The 23,895-nt window shown below is 37.7% G+C and overlaps 1 protein-coding gene across 3 annotated transcripts in view; it reads left to right on the top strand.

Annotated features, from left to right (window-relative positions):
* The first annotated feature begins 10,523 nt into the window (after window positions 1-10,523).
* Window positions 10,524-23,895, top strand: part of CPED1 (cadherin like and PC-esterase domain containing 1) — a 318,360-nt gene continuing 304,988 nt past the window's right edge. For all 3 annotated transcript variants that reach the window (XM_082631609.1, XM_082631610.1, XM_082631611.1), the window contains exon 1: window positions 10,524-11,909. In XM_082631609.1, coding sequence (XP_082487735.1) covers window positions 11,661-11,909 — 249 coding nt within the window. In that variant the 5' untranslated portion in view covers window positions 10,524-11,660. The remainder of the gene's footprint in view (window positions 11,910-23,895) is intronic.

The following is a 23,895-nucleotide window of genomic DNA, read 5'->3' on the forward strand; positions in this document are numbered from 1 at the left end:
ATTTTTATACCAAATGTGTTTATTTTTTTGTGCAAGTAATCCTTAAAATTGGAATTGTATTAGGTGTTAAAATAAAGTTTTTAAAAAATTACTTGTATTTATACTTCACACTTAATAATGAAAATTTCTTAATTCCAACTAACTTCCGATTTTCATAATCTAAAAAGGACAGAGACCCGGGACACAGAATGCTGCGTAATCTGTTATTTCTTTAATAATGCTTGGAATTTGTGATATGAAAATAAGGGAAAGACATTTTTAATGCAAATTTGAAATGCAAATGTATTTTTCTAGAACATCTCCCTGACTTTTCCTTCAGTCTAAGGGACATGAAAGAAGTCTAACTACAGCAGATAAAATGAAAATAATGATTGTAGTTGTTTTGACTTGTGGCAGTGTGGCCAACTTAAGTAAAGAGAACCCTTGGATTGGAGCTTAAAATTCAGTTCTCTTTTTGATTCTACCACATGTTGGTATGACAGTTAATTCACATCTTTAATCACTCTGGGCCTTATTAAACCAGGGTGACGCTGGCTTCAGAATGTCTATAAAGCACTCCTAAGGTTTTATTCTATAGGTGCTATTTAAATTATAAATTTTGCATAGTGGAAGTTTTATTTAAGGTATAATATCGAGTCTGGTCGATAGAAAAATCCTTAAAATTTTAGAAATACTTTTTATGTTGTATTTCTTTTATATTGAAACTTACTGGGCCCATCAGGTTTCTGCTTTAATCAAAACCACTTATGAGCCTCTTAGAACTTATACAGAAAACTATGAAATCTATGCAATGCTACCCAAAGGGTATGGATTAGATAGGGGGTTTCAAAGGTCTCTTCCAGCTTCAAGATTCCATAATTCTGAGCTGCTGCAGTCTGATTTTATAACTGGACAGCCCATAAAACTAAGTTAGGTTCATTTGTGAGTATTCATGATTTCGTGATACTGAGTATTTTCATGGAGATTTTATAAACCTTTAAAAAATAATATATAATGTAGTATTCAGTTAGCTTATTAGCATGTTGCCTGGAGATGCTCAGTGGTATTGTTTAATCTGTATATAATGACTTTTCCAAACTCATTTGTTTTATAGGAATTGGTCAAAGGGAAAAAGCCTTATGTACAGCCTTATTTTAAGAGAAAGTTCCTTGTCGGAGTCAGGAACATCCCTATTTCCAGCTGCTATAGCTCCTTTCAATGTGTGAGTTCCACTACTTAACTAAATCACTCAGAAAAACATTTTGACAAATTTTAAGCTCAGACATTGAATACTTTATGAAGTGTGTATAAAGAAGTAAACCAAAATTTTGTGCAGTTATTTAGTAATGGGTAGAACCTGTTAATATCTGAGATCTATACAATGGGCCAAACATGGAACTACCTCATCAAAAAAAAAAAAATGTGGCCAACTATTAATATTCTTTGTGACATTTACATCAAGGAGTATATGAGCATTTTTGGTATTATAATATACACATTCAAAATCTTTGTACAAAACTTGTGTAACAGTTGGTGGCACAAAAAATCCAAATGTGGGTTCACAGTTTATAGGTGGTGAAAATTGAGGCCTTACTGCTGTGGAGTGTATATTACAATGTTCATGGTGACACATTTGAAGCAATAAATGGCTTAATTAAATGCCTAAATGAAGCTGAGTGTTTGATAAACATACAGTCATTCTTTTTAAGGGCAGTTCATTTTTTTGCTCTTTTCTCCTTTAAAGAAATTCCACATATTTTAGATTTTTAACCATCTTTGTTTTGTGCAATGTTAGTGCTCTTTGTCCTTAGATCTCAGAAATAGTCTTCTTGATCTAATTAATTAATTAATTAATTTAGTCTTAGTAAAATAAATGTTTAATATACTGCCAGGAGTAAGATTCTTTTTGTAGACGTTGTAGTGTTTTCCTTCAACTCTCACATTTAACAAAAAATCTTTCAACAGATGGGTTTTAAGAGTAAAAGAATATCCTCAAAAATGTTCATTTTTGTAATTAAACGTTAAGCACCTAGATGTTGAAAATACACAGATGAAGGTATTTGTGTGTATATGGGCGTGTGTGTGTGAGAGTGTGTGTGTATGTTGGTGGGGGAAGTGGGAAGGATGGCCATGTTAACACGTAATTGCTGTATTTTGATAAGTGCTGTAATAGATGGATGTACAAAGTATTCTAGGAACACTGGGAAGTTTAACATAGGAGGTATCATTTGAACTGATTCCTAAAGACAGATGAAGCAAGGAAGGTTTTCCAGGCAGGTGAAATTGTTCTAGAGCCACAAACATTCTGGGAATTTAAAAGTAGTCCGGAATGAGTGGACGTGGGTTAGGAAGATGTGCTGTCAGGGAAGGAAGCTGGGAAGCTGAGCAGAGTGTATTCCTGGGCATTTTACACTGGGCCATGGAATTGTTTGTCAATAGGAGTAGTGATAGCATTTACATGTTGTCAGTTAAATACTTTATGATTTAACAGTTTAGTGAAATCATAGCACTTTTCTTATTGAGACTATAAACTAGAGATGACAAAAATTAATTAGTCTATAACTTGGAAGTTGCTTAAAAATTCTAAATTTAGGGTGAAACTTTTCTCCCAATTTTTGAAACTACAAATCAGAATTGCTAGTCAAGAGTTTTAGATTTCCCTACTTAGATGATAAAATCTAAATTATTAAAACAGATTGTAATTTCTGAACCAGGATCTTAATATTCATGTTTTGATTTTGCTACAGAGAAAAAGTTTAAAGTGATTAAAAGATGAAATGACTTGAAAGTTGTTTTGTGTTTAACTTAAGTTTGATAATAAGGAAGAGATATACCCCCTTCTGTCCATTTCCATTTTAAAGTGGTAAGTCATGTCTATCTTTTAAGTCAATATTTTAACTTAATAAATAAGATAAATGACTTTATTTACTAACAACTTCCTGGAAACCTAGACATAGTAAAATTTTTATTTGAAAGAAATTTAATAATAAATTCTTCAGAGCCATATACTTTTCTTCACTCCTGGCAAATGAGACTATAAAGAGAACATTATAATCATTCATTTCTCTGCTGCTCATTGAAAATTCAGAAGCCAATGTGGGAGGTGAGGGTGAGGAGTGTGTACAGGTGTGTGTGTTGCTTATTCCCGTTCCCCACTTCTACTGGCCTGTTAGTGAAGAAGAGTAGTTTTTCATAGGAAAGTGTATACTTGCTAGTCTTTAATGATGAACTAGTTTAAAACATTTACAAGTTTAATATTGCTTGTAGGAGAAAACAGTGGTCATATTTTAATTCATTTTGCACTGTTAAATCTACTCCAGTAGAGGGACCCTCCATGCTAATATGTTAAAATAAGAATAATTATAATCGGTACCAAGTTACTTTAAAAAGCTGTCTAGGTCAAATGGAATACAAGGGACCAGGCAGAAATATTTCTAAATAACCCTGAGCATAACTATGAGTCAGCTCATTGGAGTGATTTTGCTAATATTATAATTAGCCCAGTAGAAACTTTTAATGGGACCTCCCCAGTATGTCCCATTAGAATTTATCAATTTTTTATTTGTATCCTTGAAGCGTTTATATATTTATCTTCAATATGACAAATAATTGTTTTCTTGAATAGTTTGAGGCATTGATTATAAGGATAATTTTTTTCATGGGTTTCCCAAGTGTGCCAAAAGATTTTTCACTTTTCCAATGGTTGCCACTTATGAATGTTTGAGAGAGTCCCCTTATCTGTTGAAAACAAAACAAAAAAATAAGCTCATATATTAGCATATGATTTAAATATAGAAGTAGTCTTTTGGCTTTATGTGGTATACATGTAACCAAAGAACCATACTCTGTCAAAGAACGTTTCCTTCTTAGCCACTCAGATTGGCTAAATGAATGCCAGTCTTCATTGGAGTGATAAGACCAAACCTACCCCTTCCCCTCTCCCATCACACACATCAGTCTTTCAGGGAGAAAATTTAATGCTGGGAAAATTTCAAAATACTTTTTATTTTCTGAAAATAAAAATGGATGATTGAACTGTGATTACATTTTTTTTAAAAAAGCAAGCTAAATTATGTGGCTATCTTGAGAAAATTTCTTTCAGTGTATTATGGTTTCCAAGGAATATTATATTGTCAATCTACAGAGAAGAGGAATGAAATTTCGAATTAAGGTAAAGACCATAATTTGCTACTATGATATAACAAATTGAATTTGTTCATGTTTTATGTATTAATTGATAAAAATTTAGGAATTCTGGCTCCATGCCAAGGTGTAAGTTTACATCTCAAAATAGTAAAACATTGTGGATGTATAATTCATTGGATTAAATATTTACCATTCTTCCTGTGTAGAGAATGCGAACCTTAAAAGCAAATTTGGAAGGCTTAGAGGAAATTATATGCCCAAGTTGCATTTGTTTGGGGGAGCAGTATAATTACGCATTCAAGAAATGGTAAAAATCCCAGTGAAACTAATTCTGTCATTGCCACAAGCTGCTCAGGGACTCACTATTCTAAATTAAGTAACAGACCATCTTTGGCACCCACATGTAAAACTTGTGCAACAAACTATTCCTTTGGTTAAACTTCAGTTTCCCAACGCCAGCCCTATTGACATTTTCTGCCAGATGATTCTTTTTTGTGGTGGTGCTGTCGTGTGCATTGTGGGATGTTTAGCAGCATTCCTGGCATCTACACACGAGATGTCATTAGCATCCCTCCTGGGCCCACAAGCTGTGACAACCAGAAAAGGCTCTAGACAAGGCCAAATGCCCTCTGGGGAGCAAAATTACCCGCACTGGGTTAAATGTTAACAAGATGTGAAATATTTCTTGTGGGAAAAATGGCAATAATATGGAAAAATATTTGAATTTATGATGTATAGACCTCTACAAATGGGAACTTTTAAATCACTTGCAGGAAGACACTGATAGATACTGCAAGAATATGGAGGTGAGTAAAATAGTTTCTGTCAGAAAGCAGTTTATACTGTAAAGAGATACAAATACACTGATAACTAGAATACAGCATGGAATATGATAAAAGTAATTTTGGGTACTGGTGCAAACAAATTCAAAATGCTTATGAAGAGAGAAAGTTGTGAAAAATAAGTAGAGTGGTCAAGAACTATGGAGAGCTGGCGAGCGTACGTCCCATTTCAGAAAGGCAGCACCGAGTGTTCTCATATGGACTCTCCAGGAGATTTATATGCTCAGAAACACTGATCTAGTGGACAATTTAAAATGATAAGCATTTAGGGACTTCCTTGGTGGTGCAGTGGATAAGACTCCGTGCTCCCAATGCAGGGGGCCCGGGTTCGATCCCTGGTCAGGGAACTAGATCCCACATGCATGCCGCAACTAAGAGTTTGTATGCCGCAACTGATGAGCCAGCGAGCCGTAACCAAAGAGCCCTGGAGACGCAACTTAGGAGCCCACCTACCGCTACTAAGACCCGGTGCAACCAAATAAATAAATGAATATATTTTTTTAAATGATAAACATTTAGTCTGGAGGATTTAGTCTATCTGGACTGTTTTGTTCATCTAGAAATTTAGAGACTATAGAATGTATCTGTTCAAGCAAACATCAAACAAGAAAAAGATAGAAAAACGAAGATTTTCACTGTGGTATTTTATTTCCATGTGTAAATTGAACAAATGCTGTGCCTGAGGGAAGTCCCTTCTACCCTTTAATGCAATTCCCAGACCTCTGCAAATCCTGAGCTCACCATTCAGCAGGCTAGAGTGGTTTTAGAACCACTACAAAGGAAGGGAAAAATCTTTTTTTTTTTTTATTGCACTAAAACCCCATAAAGTTTCAGTGGTCTTAAATTGAAATCCATAGATTTGTACAAAAAGTGACTCCACATAATGTTTAGGAGAGAGGCAACGGAATTGCGTTAAAAGGAAATTAAGCAAGTTTAAATGTTGATTGCATTAGAAATTGCAGAAAAATTGCAAAACTGTTTTAGGATTTCTCTTCATACTTCTCCAGCATATCAAGAAAAAGACATGAGCCTAACTGTTGACAGAACTTTTGGTTTTTCATTATAATGAGTGGGAGCTGTAAAGTTCTAAAGACAAGTGAAAGGATGCATGATGCTAACCCTGATATAAATTAGTGCTCTGTGTTTGCATGGCTTTGTGGGATAACACATGATCAGGTGTATATGCACGTAACTTACACTAGTGCAGCATTTTCCTCCACAAGGACAGTGTGGGCCCTAAGGCAAGAATCTGACCTTGCACACAGACTTTTCTATTCAATCTTGCATATATTTTGCACCATTGAGAATAACCACATAAGCTTGACCCATGTGGTCGTCCTTATTCTACCTAAAAAACAAAAGAGGTTTTGCTTTGTGAGTTTACAACTAAAGATAGTGGTAATATAACAGTATTCTCAGATAAATGAAGACAATGGCCTTCCTAGTCTGACAGTTATCATAATATCTTCATTAATAAATCATGTGGGGAAGAAACTTTTTGGATTCCTGTCTACACATGGCTAAATAAACTCTTTAACTTAGAAATTAGAGCCATCCTTGATCAGGACCGAACTCTCCAGTTCTATCCTTAATCGTCTCCCACTAAGACATAAAACCTGCAGCAGTTGAAATATTTGTGACTTTTCAGGGCCCAGTTGAGAAACTGCCACTTTCCTGAAGCTTTCCTTATCAATTCTCAAAAGATGTGAACTCCCAATTACAATTCTCCATGGCACTTGACTTATCTCCATCTTAGTTGTGGTTGGGAATGCTATGTTTATCAGCTTCTTTTCCTTTTCCTCTTGGGCATGTAGCTAAACCTCATTTTCCATCTCAATTTCAGTTAGGTGGGTCCGTATGATTGGGCTCTGACCAGTAGAATGTGGACCGAAGGATATATGCCAATTTGAAGCTTAGTCTCAAAAGACCTCTCACATAATTCTCCTTGCCTTTCTCATTTCTCATCTGCTAGTAGGATTCAGAGGATCTCAGTGAGTGTCCAAGATTCTAGAGTATGGAAAGTCACCAGGTGGAAGGACCTTGGGTACTAAATGTCTTAATGGAAACTGAGAAACACTGGAAAATTATGTGAATGCAAAATGGGATTTTATTGTATCAAGTCTCTGAGATTTCAAAGTTATTTGTTACAGAAGTTATCCTATCCTGACCCATTCATCATTTTGTTTTATCAAATTTAGTCATTTATGGTATTTGTTATACGTCTTCAGTTTTCCACATTGCCTAGGATGATGTTTTTGCATAGTAAAGATTGAATATGTAATTCGTGATTTAATAGTTTCCTGTATTTTCAGAGCTTATGGGGAAATTTCAATAGTCATTATTAGAAGAGAGGTGGTAGGAGCTGGGAAGAGGTCATTCAGACTCTCTAGGGAAGAGGTACTGGAAGGTGAGTGCCCAGGTGTGACTGACAGCACCCCCAGGACTTAACTCATGACATCACCACTAGTATCTACAACTGAATTTTACATCACTGTGGTCAGGAGCTTTCTTTTTTTTTTTTTTAAGAAGATGTTGGGGGTAGGAGTTTATTAATTTATTTTTGCTGTGTTGCGTCTTCGTTTCTGTGCGAGGGCTTTCTCTAGTTGCAGCGAGTGAGGGCCACTCTTCATCGTGGTGCGCGGGCCTCTCACTATCGCAGCCTATCTTGTTGCGGAGCACAGGCTCCAGACGCCCAGGCTCAGTATTTGTGGCTCACAGGCCTAGTTGCTCCACGGCATGTGGGATCCTCCCAGACCAGGGCTCGAACCCGTGTCCCCTGCATTAGCAGGCAGATTCTCAACCACTGTGCCACCAGGGAAGCCCCAGGAGCTTTCTTGAAAGAAAAAGGCTTTCCCCTGCAGGAAACCAAGTGAGCCCAGAATCTGAAGACTTCCTCTTCTTACCAGGTTGCAACAGAGAAGAAATCCGTGTCAAAAATGCATCCCTATAAGCATAACTTCGGAGCCTCAGGTGACCTGTGAGATTATCTAGTGATCACTGAAGCCCCTATTTTATGAGGAAAGTGACACTCAAAGAGACAAATACTTTCCCAAAGTTCCTGATAGGATACTGGAATCTTCTCTATTAGAGATAGCTTTATTTCTCTAGTTTAAAAAATAAAATAATTTTTAAAAATACCTTTTCAAATAACAATTATTAAATTCAACCTCTCCTTTCACCCCCGCTTCATATCAAAGCTGAAAGGGAACATAAGTGTGATGGAAGAGTATATTTTGTGTTAGAGAGGTTTGGAGAGGAAGATTGTTGTGTTTTGTCCAACCTTGAACTATGGAATTCTAAAAGACCTGCCACTCTGTTGTCCCAGGTTGATGCCACTTAAATACAGGCCCTTGAATACTGAAGTGATTTAGGGAAAGAGGTACTTTATGAAATATATGCACAAAAACATTCAGTCTGAAACACTGCCAGAATCCACAGTTTCATATCATTCTACTGCGTGTTACCCTCCTACTCCTCTCACTGAAACAACTTGCTCTCTGTCTTCACTGTTCCCCGATCTGACACCTCCAGACTCTAACACATGCTCCTACTTCACCTTGCCTTACAACTAGGGCATAAATACCTCCCACTTGTAGTCTCCACCTTCTAGTCACTCCCATCCCTCTCTTGCTCTTGTTCTCCCAAACCAGCATCGGCCCCCCACCATCACCTCAAAGAATAAAGGAAAGAGAACTAATACTAAGTGCTCATGTTTGCTTTGGGGGCTTCTCCAAGAGGCCGATAATGTGATAATTATCTGTTCATATGTCTGGCACCAAACCAGACTGAGCTCAGCCACAGGATTGAAAACATAACAGACATGCATTCAGCATGCATTTTTCCAACACACGTGCACAGAACGCTTATCGTATACATTATTTCATCTAGTCACGCCAACAACACTTCAAAGGAAGCATTAGTATCCTCATTTCACAAATCGCTTGTTTAAAACCATGTGATAAGAGGCAGTGCTATGATTCTAAGCCCAGATGGGGCTAACTCTAACGTCAGATGTTGTCTATGGACTGCCTTTGGACAGCCTTAGTCTATTCTTATCTTATTTCCCGCCTCTTCTTTCCAACTTCCCACTCTAATTATCCCTTTTCTCACTTCTGCAGATAGTCGTTTATTTACCATCTTCCCACTGGGTTTTTCAACCTGCCAGTATCATTTCTAGAACACTAATTTGCCATCTTCTGATTCCTGTTACTTGAAGTGTAGCTATAAAATTAACTATGCTGTTGGCTTTCACTTCTCCCAGATCAAAGACAATATGATTTTAGCATCTGATTTATGTTTTCAATTTAATAATGCATAAAAATAACCCCTCAGGTTCCTCAGACTCTCAGTCTTCAGACTTTTTGCCTTAATAGAAATGCGTGTTCATTCCTTCTCACCTAGTAAAGAACTTCGTCTCACCTCAGATCACACCAACACAAGGACAATTCCAGTTTAGAGATCTCCAATTCCTATTATCTCTCAAATTACATTGTAACTATATCTTCCAACACTACTGTTTAACCATTTCCTCTTAAAACTCTCTTGGCTTCTTAAAAGTCAAATGCCACTTCATTTTCCCCTGCTATCAATACTTCACTTGTCATGGGATTGAGGACTCTGAATCTATAAATAAAAAATATTAAAAAAAACTGGAGGGGATATATGCAAGGGTTCGGGATAAATCTAGCTTTAGTGTGAATACGTATTCTCTAAAGCTTTAATTAATTTGTTAAGGTGTTAAAAGTAGTTTCTTACAAGCGAGAAGCGTAGATGACCTTTTGTCTCTGAATCTATAATAGCGAGGCACCCGTAGGGGGCGCTCCGTCTCACAAAATACAAGTGACTGACAGCGTGCCTAACGGATGGGATCACTTTAGAGGTGTGGCCTCACAGGAGAACCTCAGCCCGCAAGAACGAGTTTGGGTTAGAAACAGGTCACAAAACCTATTTAGAAGAGCCTTGGAAGAATATCTGCTATGAGCCTAAGCCAGTCCTGGGTGTTCAGAGATCGCATAGCAAAGGTGGGAGAGGTGAGCAACATGCACTGGACAGTTTGCCTTTCTCCATGGCATTCCCTGAGCTGACTCAGCAAAAGTGGATGGAGTTTGCAGACTTGCCCTGTTAGGAGTTCCTTGTGGCAGTCTGTATAGCGTTAGATTGAGTTGACTCCTGGACAAAGCGTGCTGCGTACCCCTTTCTGATGACCAAAAGTTACCAACGTCTGCTATAGTTCACTCATTATGGGAGTGAAGTGTCAGGCAATTAGCCCTTGAAAGACTCAGCCCTAGCCCAGGAAAGGAGCAATAATGTGATATGAGTTAGGTACTGAGCAGAAAAAGATCATTTCCAGTGGAATCAGTGCATACAACAGACTTTCATGTTCTGAGGTCCAGACAGTACGCGTGACCCTCTTATCCCCATAAGAGTGACCGTAATTCCTTCGAGTGAAGATCCTCCCAATTCCCTCACCGAGCCTGCTTTAGTCTCCCCCTCAACCTTTGACATCAGCTGACGAAGGGCTATTTGTTTTTCCAATGCTGTATTAGAAAAAAAAAAAAATACAGAAGGGGTCAAATATCAAATATGTATTTAAAATTCTGCAGCTCTGGGTGGACAGTCGCATTTCAGGGGAAATGAGAAATGTTGTTTCCAGTCTGGAGAAGCCCACCCTTTCTGATCCTGGGCTAACGGCGCGCTCCGGCCGCCCCCGAGGACCTAAGAGCCCGGGCCTCAGCCCCGCCCCCTCGCCGGACCGTGGCTGCGGCGCCCGCGGGCCCCGCGCCCGGCTCCCTGCGCCCTGCTCCCCGCTCCCCTCAGCGAGTGCGGCCGGCGCGCGCGTGTGGCTGTGTGCCTGCGTGAGTGTGTCCGTGGGTGGGAGATGAATTGGAGTCACACGACTGGGTGTTTCCTTCCGAGTGGTTTTGATCAGCAATCCATTAGGGCATCATGGAAACTTTTTTTTTTTTTTTTCTGGCTAAAAGGATGAAAACTGAGTAAGTACGTAGAACTTTGAACTTGAAACGGAATGAAACAAATATAAGCCAAACCCTGCGGATGGTAACCATGTCCCTTCAGACCCTTTTTCTGTTAAAAGCCGGGAAGGCTTACAGGAAAGTGGCAGTTTAAAATGGAATGAAGCAAGCAGTTAAGAAACATGAAAGGCTGAAAGCAGGACAGCTTTCAAACCGGAGGAAAAATGAGGAACTGTTAAGGCAAGCTGGCCCGCCTCCAGCTGTGCAACAGGCACTTTGGTTTAAACCTAGTGCGTTCTCCAGTGCTGTTTTTAGACTCCAGATTTACTTTGGTGTTGTTTCTCTTTTCCTGTGAAGCTTTTACTGTGAGCTTAAGGATGTTGTGAAAAATAAGGCATTACCGGAAGCAACAGTTTGACAGCCTGGGGTACGCTCAGGTTATTAGTTACAGCTATTATTATTTTGATGTCTTTTTTTTAACCGAGGCCAACCACTTTTTACTGTCATCCATGGAAGGGCTCTTATTAACAGCCTCAGACTTTTGGGACCGATGATTCTTTGGCAGGATACTTCGGAAAGTTCTTAAGAGGGGATGGAGCTATCTTGATTTGATTTAAGTTGTGGAAAAAGAAGAAAGATTTGTGTTTTTCATGCTGACAAAAAATAGCTGCTATGACTTTTCCGGCAACGTGGACAGGGGCCAAGTGAAGCTGAACTGGTCATGGTCTGTCGTCCAGTGTTCCTTTGTCGTCGGCGATTTTGCCCCCGGCCCTTCTTGGTGGGCTTGGTGGTGGCAATCTGTCTCTTCTACCAGACCCTGACATTCCGGGGGGCAAGGAAGCTCACAGGTGCTGTCCCTGAGGCTGCCCCAAACACACCCACCGAAACCCAGGCAAGCAGATGCAAGGAAGGATTCTCCCTGGACAAGCAGTGCTTACTTCTCTCGGATAAGGCACAGGAAGTCAGAAAGGTAAGGCGGTCATAAGCTTAACCTTGACATTTTCTGCAAAGATAGCAGTCTGCTTCTCTCTGTCCCTTCTGTAAGACTAAAATTAACTTCCATGAGGTCTGAAAAGGATCCAGAGTATACACAGTCCAGACAGTGACCTTATGACAGTGAAGCACATGTTAGCTTAAACTTCTTACGTTTACTTCCAGAGAGTCCTGGTCATTATTTTCTCTCTCAGAATTTCACTTCATTTCAGCTAAATGAAATAGACAATTTGGAGGAGATGGGAATGATGTGAATTCTTTCTAAAATACTGGGATTCTGAGAGATCTGAAGATTTACAGTTCAGGAACAAAAACCAAATATTCATAAAATTTGGTAAACGTTGAGTGTCTGTTTCCTCAAGGCAGTCAGTATGAGTGGTCAGACCATTCCAGACTTGAAGTTACTGCAAAATTACATTTTATAATTGGTTAAGTCTATTTGTCACATTTCTAAAGCAATATATTTATTTTTTGAAGCGTTTAAAAAATAGTATAATAGGCTTCTTCAAAAGAATTGACACTGCATTTTATTGCTTATAGAATTAGAAAAATACAGATTATTCTATACTTATACTATTCTAATTAACTTTACCAATCTTACCTGTCAAGTGTTGGAAAAACACAAAACATAAGTAAATACATAGAATTTCTATTTTAATATACCACTCTGTTCATGCCTGTTAGTGAAATGAAGACCTTTAGAATAATCCAGTCTAGAAAAGAAACAGAAAAACACACACAGATATTCATGATAGCAAAACCACTGACTTCTATGCTACAGCAATACTGTAGCAAGATAATTTAGGAATCTGTAAGTACTATCTTATATCTACAGTAGATTTAGGTAGGTCCTATGATCATGGTTAGTGTTTGGAGCAGAATTTCTTGTTGAATACCAACATTTACTGCTACCATTATTGCTAACACCACACCATCTTGTTTTAAAAATTCTTTTATGTATTTCATTTCAGACTCATAACCCTTTGAGCTAGGTAAGATAGGTATGATGACACTCAAAGTTGTTTAGGCAGGCCACATTATGACATGATACATCCATCTGGTTCCTACTGCAGGGAAGATGCTCTAAAAAGTAAATTCAAAGCTCTGATAACAATTTTTGAAACCACAACTGTAAGAACTTACTGAAATACGAGATAATATCAGGTTTGAACAAAGAAAATGTGAAGACTTTTGAGTGATTGAGTGACTTATTTTAGCAACAATGTCAAGAAATATCTTGACCAAGAAATAGGACAAAAAAGCAGATAATATCACTAGAAACATATCGAGATGAAACTTCAATGGCAAGTGCGAATCAAATATTAAATTAATTGAAGAATTTATATTTTTTGTTAATTTATACCAGCAGTAACTTAACTCTTATCTACATTTTTAATACATTAAATTTATGATAGGTGTAAACTATGACTTTGAAAGTCACTTCTTGTTTGTTTCCAATAAGTATAATTTCTTTAAAAATATTTGAGACAGTTTTGCTCTTTAAGTACCTAAAATTTTTGCTAAGAACTTTGGACAAAAAGGTTTTTATTCATTAACTTACGGCCTTTCTTACTCACTACTTGACTTTACGGTGACTCCTGTTTTTGACTGTAACTTAGGCATATGTTAACTGTTACTTGTAGGCTGTCACAGAAAATTCCATTTCAGCTTTGGACCTCCTGCCACTTATAAACCATCTGAAACTTATTGGCTGCTCGTGTAAAACATTCACTCTAGAATGTTCTTCACAAAAAATGCCTAACACATGATGATTTTTTTCCACAGTCTTAAATATTTTAACTGTAAGCAAGATTCTGAAGTCACAATTATAGTTCAGAAGCTCAGTGGATATGGAAACTGAATTTCCAAACATTTGCCATGTACCTCTATTTTCAACTTAACTTGGGCCAGCCTTTGGTTTAAGAGCCAGTTTTTATTAGACAGAAAGTATCATGTGGAAGTTAGTTAAAATCCAATATAAATTAGTTCTCCTTGTAATATATGTTCCAGAAAAGAATCAAATAATAATCGCTTTTTGAAGATTAAATATTCTTTCAGACAGCTAAAGTGAAGAAAGAAATGTGTTTGGAGTACATACATAGATCCTTCTCAAAAACAGCTACTTAAGAAGTTCATTAAAAAGATAACTGATAAGATGCTACCTAGATTTTCCTCAAGACCTAAAATATAGCTTTTTAGGCATTTTATAGAAGATGCATTGTTTCTATCTATAAATTTTGGGTTTTGTTATTACTTTTATTGGCAAACCAAAATATTCATTTTACTAGCGCTTTCCCTTACTTGTATCCATCCATCTTTAGGTGATTTTTAAAGTTACCTAAAACAGCTGGTTTTGACCTAAGGTTCATGGATTCCAGAAAGTATTTGGATGTATAAGATGTCTACCAAACCCAAGCATTTTATGCAAAAAAATGTGTGTACATGTATGTGCTGTTCTCTGGGAAAAACTATGATCCTCTTCAGATATTCAGACCTAAAGAAACACTAGGAAATAAGAAAATACTTAAAAAGCAGTACATTTCAACTTGATTGCCTCTTCAGGAAGTGTAAGTTGGGTCTGAGTTTATAAATCTAAAAAAGGAAAAAAAATCTTAACGAATCCACTAGAAGACATTTGAAAAACTATTTCAATGAATGCTGTAGTGTCTGCAGGGATAAACATTCTGAAACCGAAGTATACTCATAGAGTATTTCTCAAATCATAGTTTTCATACTTTCATGAATAAGCAATAAGTATTTCCCAGTTGTTTTGGTTGTAGTTGTTTCTAAGAGAGGACCTTTTATGCTTTACCAGCCAAGTAACAGAGCGTTCTGTAGTAGCAAATATTTAAAGGTAAGTGACTGTGCTCTTTACACCTTTGTAATTGGGATCTGGTTCAATGTCTCAAACTGTTTTCAGCACAGATTGAGATCATGGTATGGTATATGCCAACTTTCCATAGTGAGGAAGTGCTCTCCCTCCTCTGGCCAAATTTTAATTCCTTTTTCCATTTGAGCTTTACAAAGAGCCTTGCCAAGCAGATGTACTTTTGTCATTTCTTCTGGGTTTTCTCCCAATATTAGTTGCTTATGCTGTGTCTTAAAATTATTTCAACTTAATATATAAACTGAAGACAATTTCAGTTATCTTCACTGAAGTGGGTCACACAATAGATTTATTTATTTTCCTAGAATCTAACATTTCAATATTCCATAACACAGGAAGCACATTAAATTACAAACAGACACAATGGAAGAAAATTTCCTCGGTAAATCCTCCTTTAATGGAAACTTAGCTCTTTGGGGAATATATTTGTACTCACCATAGCCATGTGTTTCTGATTATCTCTTGTTGATGTTCCACAAGGAGACTATTTCTTTGTTGTTTGACTCTTTGTTCTCCATTTCTTCTTGACTATTTTCAGTGACAGTTCCCCACAACTACTCTCCCAGTGTCCAACAATAAGCCAATGCAGATAACTGAATGTTTTCACTACAAATACTTTTTATTTAATCTGTTTCTGTTTCTAATAATGCATGATATATTTAACATTTGAAAATTCTAAAAATTAATTGGTTAGCCTAGATTTTCCCGAAACAGAACCTATGGCAAACACTTAAATGATAACATTTTGTTGGTTGGTGCAATCCCAGGAATACGAGAGGGGGGAAATAAAGAAAGAAGGAGAACAAACACAAATGGGTGAATTATCGGGAGACATTTCCAGAGAGGCCATATTAAACTACTGCATCTCAGAACAGGCACCGGGGGAAAAGGGCAAGAAGGACAAGCAATTGATCTCTCTCCTGGCTTTCTCTTTCTTCCGTCTTTCATTGGTTAGAATTGGTCCTATGCTACCTCTAAGTAGTGTTGCGTGGGCTCTCTGGGTGACCATGGGGGAGCCAGGGCCTCGGTGGGTGCAGTGCTGCCAGGTAAAAGCGGGATGGACCCCCCTTTCAATCTGTAATGTGCATAGGAGCGTCCAGGTCTCTGGTGGGCACAGTGGTGAAAAGTGTCCATAGCTTTATGATCACAACAATGGCATGAGTAATGCCCTTCAGAGGGGTAGGGCAGGGTGATCTAGTGTCTGATCCAGTAGTTGTGCTAATTTTGCTTTCTAAAATCCACAGAGAATTTCTAAATATGTTCCTACTCTTGGGAAATACCATCACTTTCTTTAAATGAAATATTTGTAACTATCTCACTGAGAACTCTCCTCTCCAACTGAAAAAAAACCCCTTCCTTCATCTTTACCCTTTCTCCTTCTCATCCCTTTCATTCATTCATTCATTCATTTTCTTCATTTATTTAGTAAATATTTGTTGAACAATTTATACTTGCCAGACACTGTGTCAGCTACCGGTGATACAGGAATATACAGCACTCTGAGACAGACAAGTAAATAAAGGGAATGTTAGGGAATCCATAACTTTAAGGCAACATTTTGAAAGATGAGAAGGAACTAGAAAGGGTAGAGAAAGAAAAGAGTATTACAAGCAGAAAACACCACATTTGCAAAGAAGGAATTAAAGAGTGTGTGTGTGTGTGTGTGTGTGTGTGTGTGTGTGTGTGATGTGTTGAGGGAAGCAGAGCGAGAAGGCAAATAGATGAAGTAGAGAGTTCAGCAGGATGTAGATGTCAGAAATGTGGGCATGATAAGGAGTCTAGATTCTGTCCTGAAGGCAACAGGGAACCCCCAAAGAATGGAAAGCAAAACGTGGCATGAATAGAGAGAACACTCCAGAATGCACATTGCAGAATGGACTGGAAAGGATTGAATTGAAGGCAGGCAGACCAGTTGAGATGCTATTTTAGAGATGGGAGTTGTGCGGCTGCAAGCCAAGGAATCCCAAAGCTTGCCAGCAAACCACCAGACGCTCAGAAGAGACCAGGAAGGATTCCTCTACAGGTTTCAGGGGTAGCATGGCACTGCTGACACCTTGATTTCTGGCTTCTAGCCGCCAGAGTTGCGAGACAATACATTTCTGTTGCTTTAAGCCACTCAGTGTGTGGTACTCTGTAATGGCAGCCCTGGGAAACTAATAAAATTGGGGAGGCAGAATGGTTCAGCACATGAGCACTCAAGTCAAATCAGTAGCACTTGTTACCTTGCTACCTTGGGAACATTTCTTGACCTCTTCAGGATTTTGTTTCCTCACCTGAAAATGCATATATTATCATCTTACAAGGCTACCATGAAGCTTAAATGAGAGAAATCATGTGAAGCACTTGGAAGTGTCTGGCGGGTAGGAAGTGCTCAGTTAGTATTAACTATCAGGATAATTATTATTTAATCTCTTTGAGGATTTACCCGTCTCTGTAGTTTCTATAGACCCTAACATTTGGCCTTCCCAAAGTAGGTGAGCAATGAGTTATTGCTGCAATGAACATAAGTACTTGGGTAAGGAGAGTCTGAGATGAAAGATACATTGAGTTTCTCTCCCTGTTCTCCAGCCTCTAAACTATTGCCTTTTCACAGTAAAATGAGCCTTTAGAACCAAGATAAAACCTAGGGAGGATGATATGTCACTCAGAGTGAGGCCTGCTTACCTCTAAGCAAGGTCTTCAGTTTGGGCTGAATTTTTTTTTTTTTTTTTTAAGTTTACGATGCTAACACTATCTGCACGTTATAGCTGAGGATGTGGAGAGATGAGTTGGGTGTAGAGTAGGGGAAAGAGGTTAAGATTTTTGACACTGAATATTTGTTTACTATCTGTCTCCCTACATAGAATATAAGCTCCTTAACAGCAAGGACTTTATTTGACTGATTTATTGCTACATCCCCAGTGCCAAAACAGTATCTGACATCTAATGGGCACGGAATAAATATCTAGTCAATGAATGAATAAATAAATGAATCATGAGTTTAAGGGCCAGAGACAGTCCTCTTTAAAGCAGAGGCCAGGAGATGAGCGGAACTCCTCCTCTCTCTCTTTTTCCCTTCACTGAACTCTCAGGTCCTCCACTCCGTCTTTTCCCTGGACCAATATTCCTCAAAGTCCTCCCTGTACCATTTCTTGCACTTTTGCCTAGTGTAACGATCTTGCATTTTGCTACATTGAATTTGCTTCATCAGTTATTATACAGCTCTCTTCTTCTCTTGAGCTCATTTGTCTCTTTGGGATTCTTCTCCTCTAAATAAACATCCTCAAGTATCTACCATAAATTACAAAACAAAAAAATCTCTCCTAACCTATATGCCTCACTAAATACTTCCATCCCTCTTGGTTCTCTGTCACGATGATTTAACCCCTCTTTGTCTCAAGCAATTTCCATTTTTTTAACACATTCTGACAAAAATTGAGGTTTTCCTTTTACATGTTTTTATATTTTAACCAGATTTGGATGTAAATATTCTAAAATAGAGCTGATGGCATCTAAAGACACAGGTCTATGTATAGGAGTCTCTCAAGAGATGTTGTCAGCATACTAACAGGTATATGATTTTCCTAGAATTGTTTGGGCTAATGATGAGCATTTAATGCTTGTGGATTTCTCTGAGATAGTTTTTTTGTTAGTTTTTATTAATCTACTTGAATATATTTTATTTTTTGATGTTTTTCTTATTAGTTATCTATTTTATACATATTAGTATATATATGTCAATACCAATCTCCCAATTCATCCCACCACCAGCCCCCCATCCCGCTTTCCCCACGTGGTGTCCATACGTTTGTTCTCTGCACGTGTGTCGCTATTTCTGCCTTGAAAACCGGTTCATCTGTACCATTTTTCTAGATTCCACATATATGTATTAATATAGGATATTTGTTTTTCTCTTTTTGACTTACTTCACTCTGTATGACAGTCTCTATGTCCATCCACGTCTCTACAAATGACCCAATTTCGTTCCTTTTTATGGCTGAGTAATATTCCATTATATATATGTACCACTTCTTCTTTATCCATTCATCTGTTGATGGACACTTAAGTTGCTTCCATGTCGTGGCTATTGTAAATAGTGCTGCAATGAACATTGGGGTGCATGTGTCTTTTTGAATTATGGTTTTCTCTGGGTATATGCCCAGTGGTGGGATAGCTAGGTCATATGGTAATTCTATTTTTAATTTTTTAATGAACCTCTGTACTGTTCTCCATAGTGGCTGTATCAATTTACACTCCCACTAACAGTGCAAGAGGATTCCCTTTTCTCCACACCCTCTCCAGCATTTGTTGTTTATAGATTTTCTGATGATGCCCATTCTAACTGGTGTGAGGTGATACCTCATTGTAGTTTTGATTTGCATTTCTCTAATAATTAGTGATGTTGAGCAGCTTTTCATGTGCCTCTTGGCCATCTGTATGTCTTCTTTGGAGAAATATCTATTCAGGTTTTCTGCTCATTTTTTGATTGGGTTGGCTGTTTTTTTAATATTGAGCTGCATGAGCTGTTTATATATTTTGGAGATTAATCCTTTGTCCATTGATTCGTTTACAAATGTTTTCTCCCATTCTGAGGGTTCTCTTTTCGTATTGTTTATGGTTTCCTTTGCTGTGCAAAAGCTTTTAAGTTTCATTAGGTCCCATTTGTTTATTTTTGCTTTTATTTCCATTTCTCTAGGAGGTGGGTCAAAATGATCTTGCTTTGATTTATGTCAAAGAGTGTTCTTCCTGTGTTTTCCTCTAAGAGTTTTATAGTGTCTGGTCTTACATTTAGGTCTTTAGTCCATTTTGAGTTTATTTTTGTGTATGGTGTTAGGGAGTGTTCTAATTTCATTCTTTTAAATGAAGCTGTCCAGTTTTCCCAGCACCCCTTATTGAAGAGACTGTCTTTTTTCCATTGTATATCCTTGCCTCCTTTGTCATAGATTAGTTGACCATAGGTGCGTGGGTTTATTTCTGGGCTTTCTATCCTGTTCCATTGATCTATATTTCTGTTTTTGTGCCAGTACCATATTGTCTTGATTACTGTAGCTTTGTAGTATTGTCTGAAGTCAGGGAGCCTAATTCCTCCAGCTCTGTTTTCTTCCCTCAAGATTGCTTTGGCTATTTGGGGTCTTTTGTGTCTCCATACAAATTTTAAGATTTTTTGTTCTAGTTCTGTAAAAAATGCCATTGGTAATTTGATGGGGATTGCATTGAATCTGTAGGCTGCTTTGGGTAGTATAGTCATTTTCAAAATGTTGATTTTTCCAGTCGAAGAACATGGTATATCTCTCCATCTGTTTGTGTCATCTTTGATTTCTTTCATCAATGTCTTACAGTTTTCTGAGTACAGGTCTTTTACCTCCTTAGGTAGATTTATTCCTAGGTATTTTATTCTTTTTGTTGCAATGGTGAATGGGATTGTTTTCTTAATTTCTCTTTCTGATCTTTCGTTGTTAGTGTCTGGGAACGCAAGAGATTTCTGTGCATTAATTTTGTATCCTGAAACTTTACCAAATTCAATGATTAACTCTAGTAGTCTTCTGTTGGCATCTTGAGGATTCTCTATATATAGTATCATGTCATCTGCAAACAGTGACAGTTTTACGTCTTCTTTTCCAATTTGTATTCCTTTTATTTCTTTTTCTTCTCTGATTGCCATGGCTAGGACTTGCAATACTATATTGAGTAATAGTGACAAGAGTGGACATCCTTGTCTTGTTGCTGATCTTAGAGGAAATGCTTTCAATTTTTCACCATTGAGAATGATGTTTGCTGTGGGTTTTTCTTATATGGCCTTTATTATGTTGAGGTAGTTTCTCTCTATGCCCACTTTCTGGAGAGTTTTTATCATAAATGGATGTTGAATTTTGCCAAAAGCTTTTTCTGCATCTATTGAGATGATCATATGGTTTTTCTCCTTCAGTTTGTTAATATGGTGTATCACATTGATTGATTTGCATATATTGAAGAATCCTTGCATCCCTGGGATAAATCCCATTTGATCATGGTGTATGATCCTTTTAATGTGTTGTTGGATTCTGTTTGCTAATATTCTGTTGAGGATTTTTGCATATATATTCATCAGTGATATTGGTCTGTAATTTTCTTTTTTTGTAGTATCTTTGTCTGGTTTTGGTATCAGGCTTATGGTGGCCTCATAGAATGAGTTTGGGAGTGTTCTTTCCTCTGCAATTTTTTGGAAGAGTTTGAGAAGGTTGGGTGTTAGCTCTTCTCTAAATGTTTGATAGAATTCACCTGTGAAGCCATCTGGACCTGGGCCTTTGTTTGTTGGAAGATTTTTAATCCCAGTTTCAATTTCATTACTTATGATTGCTCTGTTCATATTTTCTATTTCTTCCTGGTTCAGGTTTGGAAGGTTATACTTGTCTAAGAATTTGTCCATTTCTTCCCTGTTGTCCCTTTTATTGGCATAGAGTTGCTTGTAGTAGTCTCTTAGGATGCTTTGTATTTTTGCGGTGTCCATTGTAACTTCTCCTTTTTCATTTCTAATGTCGTTGATTTGAGTCCTCTCCCTCTTTTTCTTGGTGAGTCTGGCTAAAGGTTTATCAATTTTGTTTATCTTCTCAAAGAACCAGCTTTTAGTTTTAGTGATTTTTGCTATTGTTTTCTTTGTTTCTATTTCATTTATTTATGCTCTGATCTTTATGATTTTTTTCCTTCTACTAACTTTGGGTTTTGTTTGTTCTTCTTTCTCTAGTTCCTTTAGGTGTAAGGTTAGATTGTTTATTTGAGATTTTTCTTGTTTCTTGAGGTAGACTTGTATAGCTATAAACTTCCCTCTTAGAACTGCTTTTGCTGCATCCCATAGGTTTTGGATCATCGTGTTTTCATTGTCATTTGTCTCAAAGTATTTTTTGATTTCCTCTTTGATTTCTTCAGTGATCTCTTGGTTATTTAGTAATGTATTGTTTAGCCTCCATGTGTGTTTTTTTTTTTTTATGTCTTTTTCCCTGTGATTCATTTCTAATCTCATAGTGTTGTGGTCAGAAAAGATGCTTGATATGATTTCAATTTTCTTACATTTACTGAGGCTTTATTTGTGACCCAAGATGTGATCTATCCTGGAGAATGTTCTGTGTGCACTTGAGAAGCAAGTGTAATCTGCTGGTTTTGGATGGAATGTCCTATACATATAAATTAAATCTATCTGGTCTATTGTGTCATTTAAAGCTTCTGTTTCCTTATTTATTTTCATTTTGGATGATCTGTCCATTGGTGTAAGTGAGGTGTTAAAGTCCCCCCACTATTATTGTGTTACTGTCGATTTCCTCTTTTATAGCTGTTAGCAGTTGCCTTATGTATTGAGGTGCTCCTATGTTGGGTGCATATATATTTATAATTGTTATATCTTCTTCTTGGATTGATCCCTTGATCATTATGTAGTGTCCTTCCTTGTCTCTTGTAACATTCTTTATTTTAAAGTCTATTTTATCTGATATGAATATTGCTACTTCAGCTTTCTTTTTATTTCCATTTGCATGAAATATCTTTTTTCATCCCCTCACTTTCAGTCTGTATGTGTCCCTAGGTCTGAAGTGAGTCTCTTGTAGACAGCATATGTATGGGTCTTGTTTATGTATCCATTCAGCAAGCCTGTGTCTTTTGTTTGGAGCATTTAACCCATTAATGTTTAAGGTAATTATCGATATGTATGTTCCTATGACCATTTTCTTAATTGTTTTGGGTTTGTTTTTGTAAGTCCTTTTCTTCTCTTGTCTCCCACTTAAAGAAGTTCCTTTAGCATTTGTTGTAGAGCTGGTTCAGTGGTGCTGAATTCTCTTAGCTTTTGCTTGTCTGTAAAGCTTTTGGTTTCTGCATCGAATCTGAATGAGATCCTTGCCAGGTAGAGTAATCTTCATTGTAGGTTCTTCCCTTTCATCACTTTAAGTATATCATGCCACTCCCTTCTGTCTTATAGAATTTCTGCTGAGAAATCAGCTTTTAACCTTATGGGGGAGTTCCCGTGTGTGTTATTTGTCATTTTTCCCTTATTGCTTTCAATAATTTTTCTTTGTCTTTAATTTTTGCCTATTTGATTATTATGTGTCTCGGCATGTTTTTCCTTGGGTTTTTCCTGCCTGGGACTCTCTGCGCTTCCTGGACTTGGGTGGCTATTTCCTTTACCATGTTAGGGAAGTTTTTGACTATAATCTCTTCAAATATGTTCTCGATTCCTTTCTTTCTCTCTTCTCCTTCTGGGACCCCTATAATGTGAATGTTGGTGTGTTTAATGGTGTCCCAGAGGCCTCTTAGGCTGTCTTCATTTCTTTGCATTCTTTTTTCTTATTCTGTTCCGTGGCAGTGAATTCTACCATTCTGTCTTCCAGGTCACTTATCCGTTCTACTGCTTCAGTTATTCTGCTGTTGATTCGTTCTAGTGTGTTTTTCATTTCAGTTATTGTATTGTTCATCTCTGTTTATTTGTTCTTTAATTCTTCTAGGTCTTTGTTAAACCTTTCTTGCATCTTCTCAATCTTTGCCTCTATTCTTTTTCCAAGGTCCTGGATCATCCTCACTTATCATTATTCTGAATTCTTTTTCTGGAAGATTGCCTATCTCCACTTCATTTAATTGTTTTTCTGGGGTTTTATCTTGTTCCTTCATCTGGTATGTAGTCCTCTGCCTTTTCCTTTTGTGTATCTTTCTGTGAATGTGGTTTTCGTTCCACAGGCTGCAGGCTTGTAGTTCTTCTTGGTTCTGCTGTCTGCCCTCTGGTGGATAAGGCTATGTAAGAAGCTTGTGCAAGTTTCCTGATGGGAGGGACTGCTGGTGGATAGAGCTGGGTGTTGCTTTGGTTGGCAGAGCTCAGTAACACTTTAATCCACTTGTCTGCTGATGGGTGGGGCTGAGTTCCCTCCCTGTTGGTTGTTTGGCCTGAGGTGACCCAGCACCGGAGGCTATTGGGTCTTTGGTGTGGCTAATAGTAGACTCCAGGAGCGCTTATGCCAAGGAGTACTTCCTGGAACTTCCGCTACCAGTGTCCTTGTCCCCACAGTGAGCCACAGCCACCCTCTGCCACTGCAGGAGATCCTTGAACACTAGCAGGTAGGTCTGGTTCAGTCTCCTGTGAGGT

Source organism: Mesoplodon mirus (assembly GCF_964341445.2).
Source record: "Mesoplodon mirus genome assembly, chromosome: 9".
NCBI lineage: Eukaryota > Metazoa > Chordata > Mammalia > Artiodactyla > Ziphiidae > Mesoplodon > Mesoplodon mirus.